The 17,858-nt window shown below is 33.5% G+C and overlaps 1 protein-coding gene across 3 annotated transcripts in view; it reads right to left on the bottom strand.

The window, feature by feature from the left end:
* LOC105149042 (protein O-mannosyl-transferase TMTC1) overlaps positions 1–17,858 on the bottom strand; it is a 222,199-nt gene that overhangs the window by 91,877 nt on the left and 112,464 nt on the right. For all 3 annotated transcript variants that reach the window (XR_015548279.1, XM_087416076.1, XM_011061177.2), the window contains exon 3: positions 4,938–5,115. Coding sequence is in view for 2 of the 3 variants with exons in the window: in XM_087416076.1 (XP_087272202.1) it covers positions 4,938–5,115 (178 nt within the window). In the remaining variant the exon portion in view is untranslated. The remainder of the gene's footprint in view (positions 1–4,937; positions 5,116–17,858) is intronic.

The following is a 17,858-nucleotide window of genomic DNA, read 5'->3' as shown; positions in this document are numbered from 1 at the left end:
CTTTATACGTGCGCGAAGAACAAAAGGTGTGTGAGTAAGATGATAAAGTAATATTCAACAGAATCACTCAGTAGACTGAATACATTTTCCAATCCGAATAGATGGACGGTGATTTTATAAAATGGCCGGTGTACCTTCGCGAAGCACTTCCGAGCGATCTAAATGTTCCAATTCTAATCTAGACTACTTTTGTCATTCGCCTACGGCATTTGTCTTATCGGATAACGCGAGTACCACCGATAAATGTATCGCTAAAAATCGATGCATCCAATTTCATGTGCAAATCAGAATAACTTATAGCCAGAAGCGATACGAGACGATCGTGAGCGTGAAGAGATCGCATGATACGCGAATTATAAGATCTTATCGAATAAAACTTAAGTGTTTTCTATGCAATATTGAAATGAATGAATAAAATAAGATAAAGGAGTCTTGAAGTATTCATAAGCAAAGATGAAGAAAATCCTGAAGAAAAGATGATTCTCATCCCGATATTTTATTCTATTAATATATTATTTTGTAAGAACATAACACTATAGTAAAAGTTCGTGTTATTTAATTTATAAAATAAATTTTATCGAAATAAGATTTTTAACAGCGTTTTTCATCGCTTCAAGATTGTGAAAGTAAAACGAGATTTTTACGCTTCAAACCCTTTTAAAAAATCCTGTTCAATTCACGTACCATTCCTTTCTGACAATCGCATATTCAACCAATCAAAGACAAACGGGAATTGAGTATTTTGTACGGATTTGAACAAAATAGGAGATTGTAACAAGCAGTCTTTGAATCACGCGCAACGGATGCAATTCGAGCAAAACCGTGATTATCTTTGATGTGTTATTGCAACAGCTGTATATAAACGTTCTTTAGTTTGCTGAAAGCAAATCCAATCAATATCTGACATACAATCTTGTTACATACATCGCGAGTATCCATCAACAACATATTATCTTCAGTAAATCCAACGTGCAGAAACTTGGACATATCGCAGGGATTACTTTTAAACAGCTAGAAAGTGGTCTGTGTTTCTATACAGTAGAAAACATGTTATATTTGTGTTGAAACCGATCCTTATTAATACTATTGCATCGAATTTTTATTACATTCGCGTGTTAATGTAACATAATGTGTTGTTTGAATATTGTGGGTAAAATTGTTATTTTATACTTAAGGATGTTTTAGTTTTAAACTTTTTTAATAAACAAAATACTACACTCTAAATTTCTTACAGTGAAATCTCACTCCAAGAAAGTAAAAATACAACTACTTTTGAAAAAAAGTGAAAATATTTCACTTCTTCAAAAAGAGTAACAATTTTCATTCTTTTTAGAGTAAATTTTCACTTCAAAGAAGTGAAATCTCACTTCAAAATAGTGAAATTTCATTCTAAAAAGAATGAAGATTGTTACTTTTTTCCAAGAAAGTTAATAAATATTTTCACTTTTTTTCAAGAATGATTGTATTTTTACTCTCTTGGAGTAAAATTTCACTACAAGAAATTTAGAGTGTATGTGTTTAGATTTAAAACATATTATTTTCAATTCAAATACATAGTGTTTTGTCTATTAAAAAAGTTTAAAACTAAAGTCTTTAAATATTTAAAAAATGGAAACAAGAATAAAACATTTTAATATCTCAAAATTAAACATTTCTTTTTTGAGTGTATAGGAAACGAATGATTAACTTCCTGAAGAATCACTCGTTATTATAATAATAAGCAAGCTTATGTATAATATATAAAAAAAATCAACTCATCCAACGACCGGTGCAAATATCCGATGGTCTGTCAATTAATTAGTCGTACAAGCACAAGTAGAATGTAGCCTATGTAACAAACGGCAACACGAGCATGGTAATTGATCGATCGCAGAGATTTGGTAACTGAACGACGAAGTCCAGAATGACGGTTGGCGATCTCTCTTCACCCGATATAACCCTTCTTCTTCCGGCCTCGCAAACGCGTCCTTTGTTCGGGCCAGTTTACATCGAACCAAAAGCCAAAGCTTCAATGACGCTGTACTTAATTAGTGAGAAATTCCTTTCAGCGGCTCAACGAAAGACTTAATTCAGGAAACTAACAGTGCTTTCATCGGCTGATCATTTCAACCAATAGAATCAAATTATGTTAATTTATTTGATTGACAGAGAATTAACGATTGCCGTCAAAACAGCGATATGATAATAGATTGTATTACGGCGACAGACGAAACAAGAGCCAATAAACCGGAGATTAAACTTATCATGTTTCTCGAGTGAGGTGAAAGATGTCCGATTCTCGTGTAAATTTGATACTACACACGACATGGTATAATTTATTAATATCGAGCTAATGAAGGTTTCGTGATAGAAGAGTATAAATCCAAAAAGCATGAGAATTTTTAATGATATCGTGTAAGAAGTTTTGTGCCAATTCTGTGTAACGATAGAGGCAAAACAATGATTAACTGATGTGAAAATATTTTAACATTTAATGTGAGTAAAAATAGTTTGCACCAGTGCATCGTCATCTCAAAACAGTTGAAATACATAATATTGTATATACCGCATCGCATATGACGCTCTTCCTACCATTTCCAAATCTGGGAATGACACTGATTATTCTCGGTCAGGAGATGTTTATGAAATCTGATTCAGCAATCAGATCCTATCTGATGCAGCAATTAAAAACGATAAAAATGTTACATGCGGTAATAACGTAGAAAAAATGTCGCTGCATGCGAGATGTAATTGCGGTATATTTTACAGCTCCGTGCAAAAATAATCACGGATGGTAGAGTATTTGATCTGAGTACACATTATTATCTGACTTGGCCGTCCGCGTACGACATGAACATGATATCACAATAGTGACACTGGCAACGAGGGTTGGCAGCGCACGCAACGAGTAATACATGCAATACCGCACGCACGTGATGTAACAGGATGCAGTGCGTGACCGGCAAGCAGGTCGAGCTTGTAATGAGTAGACCGGGACTTGCAAACCAGTGTCGTGTGCCGCCAGTAATTCCGCTCAAAAGGCACGATCCCCTGCTAATGACGCGGAATTCGCCTTTATCTGGGTATCTATACAATCTATTTCCTATACATTCTTCTTGTGATTGCTTATTCATAATTACAAAAAATTACGACGTATTGATCATGATGTATCGCTTCACGATTCGTTTAATCGCGAATAAATCTGTATAGTGCAATAATATCGATTTAAAAAAATAAAAGCCATGTACACTACACTCTAAATAGGAATCAATTTTCAATCTCTCCAAAGAGTGAATAATTTCACTCTCCGGAAGGAGAGACTAAAGGTAAACATTAAGTTTAATCCCCCTACATCTAAGCTTGACGAAATTAGACGCATTGTTTTTGCACAAAACGAATAAATCTATCACAAAAAATGTCGCTCTGCCTCGTCAAGCGAGATATTAATCATTAAAGTTGAGTAAATTCACTCCTTGAAGAAGTAAAATGAAATTCGCTCTTGCTGGCGCAACTATCACTTTTCTTGGAGTAAAATTCACTCTCAAAAAGGAGGATATTAAGTTAGGGCTGTGTTTCTTAACTAAAATGGAAAAATTTCGAGATGTATAAATTGTATGTCATATTAAAGAGGTACTAGTAGAGTTAAATAGAATATCGCTTATCTTGGGGAAACATCGGCGACGTGACAAAAATTAAAGATAATAAGATAAAAAATATTAAATAAGATATCAATATATTCCGCGAATTAAGCAACAAAAATTGTATTCTTATTTAAACGATGACTTGGTATAAGCATGTTTGTTATTCAAAACTAGAATTTAAAACCAAACACAATTATTTTGTATCAATAATCATTTAAACCAAATAATTATTTGGTATATATAATTATATTTAAAAAATAAATCTGTTTTCTATAGGTAAATATAATTTTTGGAACTTAAAGTAAAATATTATAATAAAAGATATAATGAAAGATATAATAAAAGATATAATGTTTGATATTTGACAAAAACGAGAAAGAAGACTAGTGCAGTTTAATGCGGAAATGAAGAACTTATAAAATTATCGATATATAAGTATATCGATAGCTATATAATCTTTCAGTGATTATGCAGAATATAGAGAGAGAGTTCCTCTCATTTATGTAAACTTCGACGTTTAACGAACGCATTATAATCACCGACGTATTGTTCCATGCCGTTTCTCAACTTCCTAATCTAACGCTCTATAAACTTCCATTTCCATACATAATAACATAATTTGTGCAATAACGACGGACAAAGCTTTATAGTTATATGCTTAAGTAAAGCGGGTTAAGTAGGGTAATATTATTAACGACGAAGTTTATCATTTTCGCTGATGCCGTGCAGAAATACTTGATGGAACTCTAATACCATTCCTCTAGTTTACATATAATTCAAAAGAAAACTTAGGATTTATCTAAAATAACGCGCGCATAAATTATTTCTCTTATGGCCGATAAGCATCAACGTTGATTACAACAAAAACAAGTCTATCTTGAAGCAACAGTCAATCTCTCTCCCTCTCTCTCTCTCTCTCTCCTCTCTTTCCAGCGACATGAACGAACACTTCAAATTCTGTCCGTCACGATCATAGCCATAATAAGATTAGGCTAATTACGTTTATGCACTTAGGAAAAGCGGATCAGCCAGACTCTATTCGCGCACGCAGATTCAAGCGGTTACGTGGCGAGTGGACTCTACTAATCTTGTTGTTTTGTTTGGTTTAGGATAAATTTGTCATTGTGCTGTGAATCGCGCAACGCATAAGTACATGTTCGCGAATATGCTATTGAATAGTAGCTAACGGTAAACAAACAAAATTACTAGACAACGAATGATTAAAGGGTTTGTGGATAACAATCTATTTCGCTTAAAAGATTTATATTCGGTAAAATGCTTTCATTTTTTTCGGGACATCTCGAAATTGTCACTTACCGCTTCCGTGTGTACAGGATGTGCGGCGAATAACAGCCCGGTGAGCGCTGCGAATCCCGGTCGAAGTGCAGCTACCACGAGACTCACTCTGGTGACTAAGATGCACGCAGCGGCGTGTAAGGCGACGTTCGTGGCGTGATACCACATGGGACTCAATCCCGCCATCAAGTAGTTCAACCTAAAATTAATTGGAATAGAATCTGTATTAAATATGATATTGACGAACCACTGTGATATCGGATCTATTTAAAAATATCCGGATCAATGTAAGAAAATTTCGCGGTGCAAATTTTAACTAAATTGGGAATTACAGAAAGACAGATCACAAATAATAGATAATGATTCTATTAGTTAAATAAATTAAACTAAAAAAGAAAATGTAGCGCTGGATTCATTCCACAAATAATTAAAATTTATTTAAAAGTCGCACAGATATGAAATTTAAATAACGACTGACGTTTTTATTAAAAATATATATATATACTTCTATGAAAATAATTCTCACATTTTTGCAGAATAAAATAAACATAGATTAAATCATTATACTGTTACACAAAAAAAATTCTATAGATGAATAAAATCTTCAAAAATTCTATATAGATGAATAAAATCTTCTAAAAAGAAGAATAAAATCTTCAAAAATTTAGACTAGGTCAGATCTGAAAATAATTTTGTTAGATTATCAAAATAATTATGTAGGAAATTTAAATGTGATGAGCAATGCTGTAAAAAGTTTTTATATTTTAGCTATTAGTTTGAACAGTCTTATATAACATAATTATTTTGATAATCCAGCAAAATTATTTTCTGGTGCGCATCCATCTAAGTAGATATTTCTCTGTAGAGTTGTTCAGCAAAAACCATTCCTTTCGTGTATATTTATCAACTTGTGTGCATCCTATAAGACAATGTCACCCATTAACAAAGCAAAAATTAAAATGCCTGTGTTTTATAAAGCGTTTCTGCATCAAAGGATCGCTCTGCATCTACACAAAATCATCCTTACTTGAGAAAGGGAACAAATTTCATTGTTGTCGGATACAAAGAAACGTTGGAAGATGAATTCTGTCATCTTTTTGTTTATGAGCACAACGGATTTCAAACGCGGACGTGACGTAGTTTCCACGAAAATCCGCTTAAGTCGGCCGAAGTAATCGGATTTTAGAAAACCATTCCGACCGTTTCCTTTTCGCCGCAACTAACCGAGGGATGTCGTTTTCTTTGAGCAGATTAAAGTAACTGATGTTATATTCGTCAGTTAGTAAAACAAATATCGACTTTTGATATGCGCGCGTAAGAGACGTGCATCGAGAGATGCCCTATCGAGTCGTTCCATCGAAACAAATGGTTTTATTAATTGCTGAGAAATTATTCGCCATCGCGAGACAGCAGACAAGACTGAAAAAATAGGACGACGCGAAGAACGTAGAAAAGTATATATGAATCGTGGCGATATCGAGATGAAAACAAACACCGTAGTTGCTGACGCAGTCGAGCTATAATTTTGGAAGCCTGCCGACGGCATAAGTTCGACGCCCTCGGAGGACCTGCGCTTGGCTCGTTTCCAGGTGTCAAGGATCATAGGTTGTCGGAGGCGTATCCTGCCTCTACCTTGGCTCTAGATCAAGCAAAAAGCGCGCATACGTCGATCGCAGGACAGATCTCGTGGCGAAACTAGTTATATTATAAGTTAGTGTATATTTATTTTTAGCATAGATATATATAGCAACAATGCGAACTTATTTAACGCGAAACGATCAATTTCATAAAAGTTTTATTTTAACAGCAATGCTCAAGTTCCGTTTAAAAGTCAACATACGGACCACACTTCCGCATTTATATCTACTTACTAACAAAGTTTATTGTTTCTCTGCTGCACCCACGGTTTGCAAGTTTCTGATATACGCAATGGTTCGAAATACATAGCATGAGGGTTGTATACTTAGGAGCTTCTTGTTTGTTCTAACTGGTTTCTCCAAGCATAGCGACGTGCGCCTGCATTCCTGTTATACAGAATAAAGTACGTCGTATTGCAACATCGATATTATGTTATCACACTTGAATATTAAAGACATTGATATAGTCGCGCTACCAATTATGCGATTAAATAAACAAAGGCAACTATATCGGTAATATTTCTTCGATATACGTACGCAAATCGACATTATTTGATAAACAACAGGTAAATATATTTTAACAGCTGGTACCTGTCTTCGATCTGAAAAACACAGAGATTAATCGCCGTGCATTACAAACGTCTCTATTTCCAGCTTCATTCTTCTTCATCCTTTGCGTATAATCATTTATATTTTTCCTCTGAAGAATTCTGTAACGCAATTTGTCTTCGTCGGCGCAACTTTCTACTCTACGCGAATTTCTCCTCTCATATCTTTTATTCATGTCATCATTGAAGCTTTCTCAAACATACACAGAAGAAAGGTCTGCAAATAATTACAGACTCTCTTTGTCTATATGCAAACAATGAAAATTATCTGATTTTAGAATATCTTATTTTATGCAATAAGATATGTATATATCTGCATCAGTTATGTAGTGTACATATAACTACGCACAGACAAAAACACACACACACACACACAACTCTATTAAGATAACAAAATCATATATGAAGCTCTCATTAATATTTTTTTTTGTTTTTAATTATTGATTTGAAAATAATAGAATATCAAAATTTTGTCTAAGGAGATACGACTAAAGAAAATTGTAGTCGAATTAAAAAAGTTAATTTATTTATGAAAAAAATGACGAACAATTTTTCTTCAAGGTGAGAATTTTATTTGTGTGACTTTTAAATTATAATTATGCCTTTAATCAATTTAGCCTTAAGCGTTTAATCAGCTTTATTCCTGCATTCCTTTGAAAAGGTACAACAAACAACTTTGAAATTGCTTCCATAGTTTCTGTACCATATTGTCTTTTCAATCATCTCATTCATATTGTTATCATATATTATTATTACGGACATTATATTTTGGCATAATAATAATAATAATTAATATGTAATTTGATATTCTTGAATTGTATTAAATATGCATCGATTATAAATTTTTATGTAGTCCGTCTAATGTTTGTTAAAAATATACATAAGAAAAATACTACGAGTTTATATTCAAAAGATAAAAGAAAAAAATTGTACCCTATCTAAAATTTTATAATTGGATTAGAGGTATGTGTGAGTGTATGTGTATATGTGTGTGTGTGTGTGTGTGTGTGTGTGTGTGTGTGTGTGTGTGTGTGTGTGTGTATATGTATGTATATATATATATATATATTTGCATTTTCGGACTAAAATAACACTGGCAATACAACCATCAAAAGTTTCAAAACAGAAGCATAGTATGACGAAGTAGAACAGTTGCTCGTATCAGACCGCAGCGGGACCTGATACTAACTGTCTGACCGCAGGTACGCTCTTACTACTGGCTAACCACGACCGGTTCTATTACGGCTGTTTGACCGCACCGGCCCGTAACTACTGGCCAGCCGCAGAGCGCGATCAATACTTATCCCCGCCGTTCCGTCATTATCACTTTTGCGTTTGTGTTTCGGAACGAAACGAACAGCTCTCGCGCCAACTAAACGAAGGGCTTTAATCATGGAAAGATCTCTGAAATCGGACACTCGTTTTCCTGGAATAACTCACATTCGCGTCTGTAGAAATGTCATCGCGCATACAGACTCGTGTTACACGAGTCGCCTAGAGAAGATCAGCATCCTAAGAAGAAAATCTTGGCGAAGTTCTGGCACGTAATTAACTAATGAAATTTAGCTCGTCGCTGTAAAGATGAATCGCCCTACCAAGCTTTTCGAGGAAACCTTGGGCCTCAAAAGAGTTCCTTAAAGATGTCGCATCGCAAAAAGTTGAAAGATCGGACTTTACGTAACGAGGTATTAAAATCTTGAACGTTGTCGTTAAAGCACGCTGGCTTAGTTTACCTCCCACTACATCGCCGTAAAGACCAACCGTTTCATCTTTTCGTCTCGTTAGCATCTTCTTCCACTTTTATGCAAGAGAGGTATACCTATAGAAGTCGCTAGTATTAGGTGCGCAATATTACGAAAAGTTATATCGTTATTAAATCTTTACACAGAAATATGTCAGCCGTGTAACAAGGACTAAAAAGAAAATTCATCAATTGGCAGCTATGATTATTTTTATACAGAATAAAATATATTTCAATATTATTTTTTCTTCTCCAAATAGAAAATTCCTTTAACCTTTTATGGAATGTCGAGGTAATGCATGAGAAAACATTTTCGCGCGATATTCTCTGACAGTCACGCACGTATTTCGAGTCTCGTTTCCTTTTCGAGGACGATATTGGGTTTTAACTTTGCGGTGACTATCGTTTGCAGCCACAAGACAAAGGTACGATGATAGAGCATCGTAGGAACGCCATTCGGGCTCAATCGTGCGCGGAATATAGCAGCCAAGATACCGATTTCGACTCTCCAGTGCTGCTTCAGTGATTTAAGGGATTGGCTAACCCGTACTTCCAGTCACGTTCTTCCCAGAAAAGTGTCCAACGAAATAAATCACGAGCACGTCGAGACTTCGATCTTTGTTGTACGCGCGCGAAGAAATTCGGACACGTTAAGAGAAGCACCGATCGATATCCACGAGATATTGCCCACTCTCTTTTATGTTCAAGGAATATGTTTGTGTTTTTTACAATGTTTATAAGCGTGTGAGTTTCTATTAGATGGTTCTAAAGTCAAGTTTAGATGACAACACAAACGTATAATCATTTGACCCATTTTTAAATAATCCAACATGTTTAAATATATATAATAGCTCATATTAATTATTAACATAAACATATTTTTAATTTGATTCGAAGTAAAAATCGATATTCAATCCTCATTACTTTTAGCGCTATATATCGAAACCGCTAAAATTATTTGTGATGATGAAATTATTATAAGTGTTAATATTATAAGTGAAATTATTATTATTAACCTTTAAACATCAAAAAGAGAGCAGTGATAACCCAAATGTCCTGAGTCAAATAACATTTTGTTATTTTTAACTTCTATGTGCGTCAAAATCAATCTATTTCTGTAGTTAGTTTTTAAGTAAAAGCCTTAATGTATATAACTTAATAAAGTGCACTAAACTAAATTTGATTAAAATTTAATACATTTTCTTGAGTTTAATCATTTAATTCTGTTATTTTAATTAAATTATTGACGTATTGAATAGAAGCCATGGCGATGTATAGAAATGATTAAAAATAACTCAAATATAATTTGACATTATAAATTCAACAGTGCAGGATAAACAATATTATAAATATAAAAAAAGAAATAGACTAAAAGACTATACGTTTCTGTTTCAGCGTCATTTAAACTTGAAGGAACTTTAGAATCATCAAATATATTTGCTACATCGTTATTTCTTTTTTTTATCTTATTTTCTAATCTAACATTTAAAGTAGAGTCATACATGATGAGCAAATGTGTAATGTGACGATTTAAAATATTATAATTAGAGATTTGCAAGAAATCATCATCGACGATTAATTATCTCCTATTTGTTTTCCTTTGATTCTCCGTCTCTTAACCTCTCTACCTTATTCATTCTTATACGAGCGATCCGCTTACACATGGTCACGAAGTCAGATCTGATAATAGTATAAATTACGACCGCTTATACGCCTTGAGTGGCGCCATATATCAACGGACGGACCTCATTCCTTTTCTAGATTGTATATTGGAAAACATGGTGTGTTCACGTTGAACATGATGAAGGACTTTCTGAGAAAGGCTATGCAGCAGGTACCCAGCTAATATCTTGTAATCATTAAGCCGCACATCCCTATCCAGATTGTGTCTCAAAATTACACTATCGATCCTGACTCTATAAGCTATTTCCTGAATATATATAAAACTTAATTGGCATTTTTATTTATAATCAGTCATTATAACAAATCGCACAGATTTTATATTAAGAATATAGTATTCGCATTTTTTAACAAAATTAAAAAATTCTGAAAAAATTACAGACATTTTTATACACGGAAGATTTGGCGGCGATTTAAAACACGGATGAAAAATTATTTTAATAACAAATAGACATATTTTTAAAAAATAATTAAGCTAAAATGAAAAAAATTTTCATTTCTTTAAATTAAAAATTGTATTGTTAAATATAAATGTTAACCATATTATGGAGTGTTTCATATATTGTAATTCATTTTTATACGGAAAGTATAAAGTTTCAATTCCAGTAATAATTTTTGCAGAAATACATCTGATACATTTTTAAATTTACGGGAGAAGATAAACCGATATGCTATAACTCTCATGTGTTGTCTCAAAAAAATTTGGCTAAAAGAATCCTTTGTGTGCTCACTAAATAACGAGCGTTCAGAAAACAAAAGGCAACAAAAAGATACCGTTTGAACGACAGGGCCATTTTAGACAGCAATGGAATAGTTTTAAAGGGCACTTTGGAATTGTGCCACCAATCAATGGTAGCTGATATCGCTAAGCGAAAATCCGACTTAAGGGTCGTTCCAAATCCCTTGTATTGGGATCCACTGGGAAATGGCCAGGGTTGGTTTCATTGCGGCCAAATTAACCTGCCGATCGAGCGTGTCCCCACCGCCGAAGTCGTTAAGGAACAGATTAAACCGTGTTCAAGCGAGAAAAAGCTCTTCTTGAGAAAAAGCAACAGGACCGAAAAAGATGCGTTATTAAACGATTTATGTTTGCATTTTATCGCAATTTTTTATTCTCTTTCAGAAACGACAAGTTAAAATTATGTTCTATATACAGGAGTAACAAGGGATACAACTAGAATTCTATGACCAGCTAAATTCAAACGCTCTTCAATTAAACTCAACATGATAATCGGTCGATGGAATAGCATGGCAATTGATGATGTTTCGGCGAAGTAAGCCCCCACTGATTTGTTGTAATCCGATTTGCTTCTAATCCGTCACGAAGGTCGTCCGCGTCATATTGCGTTCAAGGGTTTTACAGCGCAAACCTCCCGTGTAAAACCATCGCAAATGGAAAATTCAATATTGTTATAATTGTACGAAACAATTGGCGCTGATCGATTAACAGAAAATCAATGATTATCAACGATTGCCCATTTCGATAATAAATCGTTCGTATAAGTTTGCAATAAGGCAAGTTTGCATAAAAAAACAAGTTAATTGCAGTCTTCTAATAAAGAATTATAACACAAACTATGAATGTGTCGTTCGTCATGGCCACGTAACGTACTCGTAACGACTCGCAAATATTACATGTATGTATTAAAATTTTATTTAACTAACGCGGTCTCTTCATATACGCGAGCTCGTATACGCTCCATAACGTGAAAATGGCAAAGCTAAGTGTCTCGTTGCAACGTAATCTTCACGCGCTAATCATTTTTTATCGCACCCAATAACCAAATCGACCAAACGTATAACGTTATTCGCGCCTACGGGATGTCATCGTAATTGTCAGGCGGGCCGCGAAACACGGCAATTAAATTTGTCATTGTCGTTGAATGCAAATGACAAGCATTTGTGGAATCGTTTCCACCCTTAGCCAACCTCCCTCCATTCAACCCATAAAAATTTCGCTGAAATTCATGAACGATATCGTGTATACACTCTGATAGGCGATCATTGGATCGCAGTCGCCTTTATAGTCGTCTTTAATTGTCGTTCTTTTTATTGCCGGTACACAATCAGCTTGCTAGGAACTTCACGACCGACGATTCGTTTTTTCATGTACAAGTAATGCGAAGGGTGGATACAGTGATGGAGATAGAAAAAAAGAGAGAGAGAGAGAGAGAGAGAGAGAGAGAGAGAGAGAGAGAGAGAGAGAAACACGTAGAGAGACGAGTTGCCACAATTTCGCACTGCGCGATGTGCGGCGTCAGATGCGCTCGTTCGGCCGCGATCGTTACAACCGTACGCTGCAGTATAAGGAACTGCATGGGGCAAGTTCTCGTGCCTTGAGATTAATCGCGTTCCAGGTTTCTCCTGCCCTGAGCATTAAACACGACGTCTGAACGATCTCGCGTTTTGTGCACTAGTGAATAGGCGGACGGGCATGATGATAACGTACGACGAAACTGCGAGCGAAAATTAAGGACTCCACGCCGCTGTCACCGTCGTGCCGTAATAGAATCTCGCCGTTTATATGTGATGAAGTGGTTGATGCGCGGGCTGTAAAGGAAAGGAACACGGGGTTTATTATCAAATTGAGTGTAGTTAGTCTGTTTGTACAATAAAAAATAACCGATATTACGCAAATATTCCATAGCAAAGAACGTACTCGAGTCTTTTTTTATAAGAGACATTTCATTATGTTACATTATTAAAGATTAAAGAAATTGTGAGGCTATAAATGCAAAATATTGGAACACTTTATTAAATCAATATTGACTGATACATGTATTGAGACCTAACGCGCAATAATGATTTTTTAATAAAAATGTTATACTTCCAGCTTCATTCCTTTCGATCCCCTTTACGTTTTTATATCATGTATCGATTACTATTGAATTTTTTAAAGCGCAATTTTGTGTTAAAACTGTAAAAATATAATGTTATTAAATTAATACTTAATTTTGTATTATTGATGCTAAATATTTTATAAATCTATAAGAAATTTATTGAAATGTTAGAAGTTATAATTTTATAAATCTATAATGAATTTATTGAGACATTAAAAGTTATAATTTTGCTTTTATTTTGAATAAATATTAATTGCGACTAAACGATTAACCCGGAATAATTATCTAATTTTTTATTTAAATCACCTGGGATATTTTTATGCCCCAATTAAAATCACTATTATTAATGCATTGTATATTATTGATTATTTTTTTATTCATTATTTAAGAATATTATGGGTAAAGTTAATTTTAATTATAATTACTGAAAAAAGTAGAAACCAAATAAATATTAATCGAAATAAACACTTTAAGTATTTTATTATGACAGTATTTCTAAAAAATAAAAATTTTTAATTAATATAACACTCTTTTATTGCGGATTTTATTGAAATTGCATATTTAAAAGTTCGTAAAAAATATTATTTTATTAAACAAAAAAGATATGTTAAGTAATATCCATATAAAATAATGTTTTACAACATTTTTTGCTGCTGGAGTATAGAAATACTCTTGTTAAATGTATATTTATGTCATTGAAACACGTATCAAATTCAATTCATCTCTTTAATAAACATATCTTGTTCTTCATTTAATAAATGTCCCCATACTTTATTTTCTCTTCTCTTTTAACGAGAACTGACATAAGAAAACATGTATTCCAATCAATAGCTACGTTCAATAGAAAAAGCTTTACGTTGTAAGATTCTTTAATGTGATTGGTTCTTGCTTTTAGTTTCTCATTGGATCTAAATATATGAACCAGTTTTAAAAAATCTTACAATACAATTGCAAAGCTTTTTCTGCTGAATGTAACCATTAAGTAGTCAAAAATAAAATACGAGATCTTATCTACATAAAGATCTCATTTAAAGTCAAACTAAATCTTTCTCTTTAATTGTTTGAAGAACTTGTGTATTATCGTTCTATTCGTTACGCGTTTTGAACAAAACGAGTATTTTTGACTCGAAGAGTATAACTTTACAACCAAGTCTCGAATCATAAACTCCAAGGATATACGGTACAGTATAAAGATTTATGGATGCATGCATATACGATGTGCATCGAATTTTTTTAAATTTATGGTACCAGGTTTATTGAGTCGAGCTATAAAGTTACTATCAGTTGTTCTAACAAAGTAATGTAATACGCAGCCAGTTTTTACTACAAAAAACCTGCAAGACTCTACGATTATTATTTAAAATTATAATAAATATTTACAAAATTGTATATAAAAAACCGTATAGCGAAGATCGAATTTACAAACTCACTAGTGCTTGAGAATGTTGCAATAGAGAAAAAGACCAGCAGTTACCATAACTTCGTAGCTTGAGATGTACCTTAGATTTTGCAGTGTGTCATTACGTTGTTTCACTTGCGTGTTCCTAAATAGTACCGTACCGAGAAGGAAAATAAGTATATATGATAAGAGCAGAAATGCAGGGGAGACGACGAACGCGGAGATTCAACAAGATGTGTACCGCAAAGTGGCTTTTTCAATTGCATGTTAAGATTTTCCTTTTTATCGAGAAAACCAACTCACGCAAGTAGCGTTAATATCGTTTAATTCACATAAAAATTCTACATAGTTATGCATAGAACATCAAGATTCCGATCGGCGAAAGCGTCGGGTCGGAAACTTAGAGATTTATATAAATTACTGGCAAACGACTGATGAGCGTTTCTTAGGTGTTCCTTATGATTCTTAACTCGTGGACAATGCAATATATTCTCAGAAAAACCCGCGGCTGCGCATGCAAGATCGGACGCGTTCGCAAAGCTCAGGGAACTTTATCGTCGTCGAGTAATGGGCGGCTGTTTGCAAGGCGGAGGCGCGTATAAATTGCTTCGCGAGCAGAAACGGAGAAAAAAAAGGTACGGGAGCAAAAAGGACAGGTTGAAAGGAGAGAAAAAAGGGAGAAAAGAGAGATAGAGCATGGAGGTAACTTCTCTATCCTCCCAGGATATCCAGGGCCATTCAGCGAGCCGAGGAAAGAAAGAGACCTACAATTCCGTGGGAAGAATACCTCTGGGTATTTAAGGGATAAAGTGCCGCACCAAACTAAACGCCTCCGTGCCTCACGTATACCACCCTCAACCCCTGCATCCCACGCACAATCCTTCGCGGGATCCACGTCTCCCAGGAGAAGGCTAAAAGAGAAGGAAAAGGGTAGGGAGGAGGATGAGAGGGAGAAAAGGAGGAAGATCCATATGAAATAGCAGAGACAGTATCTTCGACCGAATTGAAATACATCTCCGGGCAAGATATAACTAGGCTCACAAGAAGAACAGACTGCTTTCCGTCTGCAGATATAACTCTCTTCGTCCCATGAGAAAATAAGCTTTCGCTCTGACATTTCTTTCTATTCTGTATAAGTTTAGCGCTCAAACGTCGTTAGAAATACGGTGGACAATGTCTAGCTTCAGTCAGAATAGTGATTCGCACAATCTATGAAAGGATGAATGCGAATTCTTCCTTCCCATAGAAAAATACCATTGTCATTCATCATCAACAACAGGCTATCATAAATCCATCGAATAACGCGATGAACCACAATATATCGGCCGGTAAATGTTTCGTATTTTACTGTGCTTACTGTATTTGTGCAATGATAACGGCTTTGTCGGCGCGTCGGATTATTATTGAATTTATTACCGCAGCCGTCCAAGAGTTACAATTGTGGCCATATTTAGCTTGATATTATATAGCGATGATCAATGGCGATATTTTGCAAGGAGATGTAATATTTAAATAAAACTCTAAACTGCATATATTTTTCCTGCAAGTTATGGCAACATAAAATTTTATCTCGAAGCAAAAAATTAAATTATATATTTTATTATATAAGTGCAGGAAAATCTAAAAGATATATAAAATATCTTTACAAGATAAATATCTATACAAGATAAATTGTGTTTGAATATCAAACAATAAAATATGTTAGAATCAATGCATATCTAAAATTATAATAGAGGAAATAAAAAAATAGAGAAAAAAAAGAAATTTATTAACTAATTATTTCTTTTTTATTAGAATATTTTACAACAATTTAAAATATGCAATTTAGTGAAACTTAATTAATTGAAAACAAACTGTAAATAGCAAATTTGTTTAAATAAATGTTCTCTAATAACATTGAAAAATATTCGATTCTAAAGTACAAATCGATTCTAAAGAATAGCTCCCTAGAACTCAAAGAACGAAAAAAGTCAAATAAAGTTCCTTCATGTTTTTCAGATTCTTAAAACTCTGGTGGGTTTGAAATAGATGCGCTTGGCATTTTAAGAAGGACCCAATTTTTTATGCTAAATCGATTCTTCTTTTCGTAGTTTCTGTTCAAAACATCATTTTTTTACAAAAAATTATTAGATCTACATGACAAAAATGTATATTACATGAATCTCAAAATATAACGTTTGTAAATTTATCATATAAGAACTAAACATTTAAATATCACATAAAGATAAACGCGAAGAAAAAAGAGATAAGTGCTGAAAACAAAAGATGTTAAAAATTGAACCAGATTGAATTGGAAATTGAATCAAATAAAAAATTATTCTGTAAGACGATAGTCGAAAAATTATTTGTCAGAGAATTTTCATGTTTTCGTAAAGTTCTTAAGTTAAATGAATGAACGGGTTAATATTCGCTCAAGTACATTTTCAACTTCCGAATTAGCAAATATGCAATGACAACAATATACTGAGACAAATGTTGTATTTATCGTCAAATTGTGCAGATATCTTTTAAATAATTACAAAGTGCTCTGGAATATGCATATCTGAAATTAAATGTAAAATAAAGAATTAAATTAATTGGCTGATGTTCATAATCAATTCTTATATAATAGTTAAAATCATTTTAAATACAATTTTAAAATATCATAAGCCAATCGTATTAACATTTTAAGACAATTTCAAAATAAAAACGAACTATGAATATCAATCTTTTCCAGTTATTGTTTATCTTCTTATAAGACTCAAAATCAACACGTTTCTGTCTCAGTATACAGTTTCTATCATTGTACATTTTGTTGAAAGTTATTTGTGTTAAGCTTGCGGAAAATACTTCACTATTTCTCATCGTTACTTTGAAGCGAATGACAGAGGAAGAAAGAGAAGATAATAGAATTTCACAAATAAAAAGTAGTATAAAAGATAAAGTATTATTTAATAGAAAAATAAAAGTATTGTATATAATAAACTATTTCTTATGCATTACAAAATGTATAATATATCATATACAGAGTATTCGTAAACTGATACAACTGAAAAAA

Source organism: Acromyrmex echinatior, chromosome 19 (genome assembly GCF_024713525.1).
Source record: "Acromyrmex echinatior isolate Ae372 chromosome 19, ASM2471352v2, whole genome shotgun sequence".
In the NCBI taxonomy this organism is placed as follows: Eukaryota; Metazoa; Arthropoda; class Insecta; order Hymenoptera; family Formicidae; genus Acromyrmex; species Acromyrmex echinatior.
The sequence above is the reverse complement of the archived record's forward strand: the minus strand, read 5'-3'. Positions and strand labels throughout refer to the sequence as shown.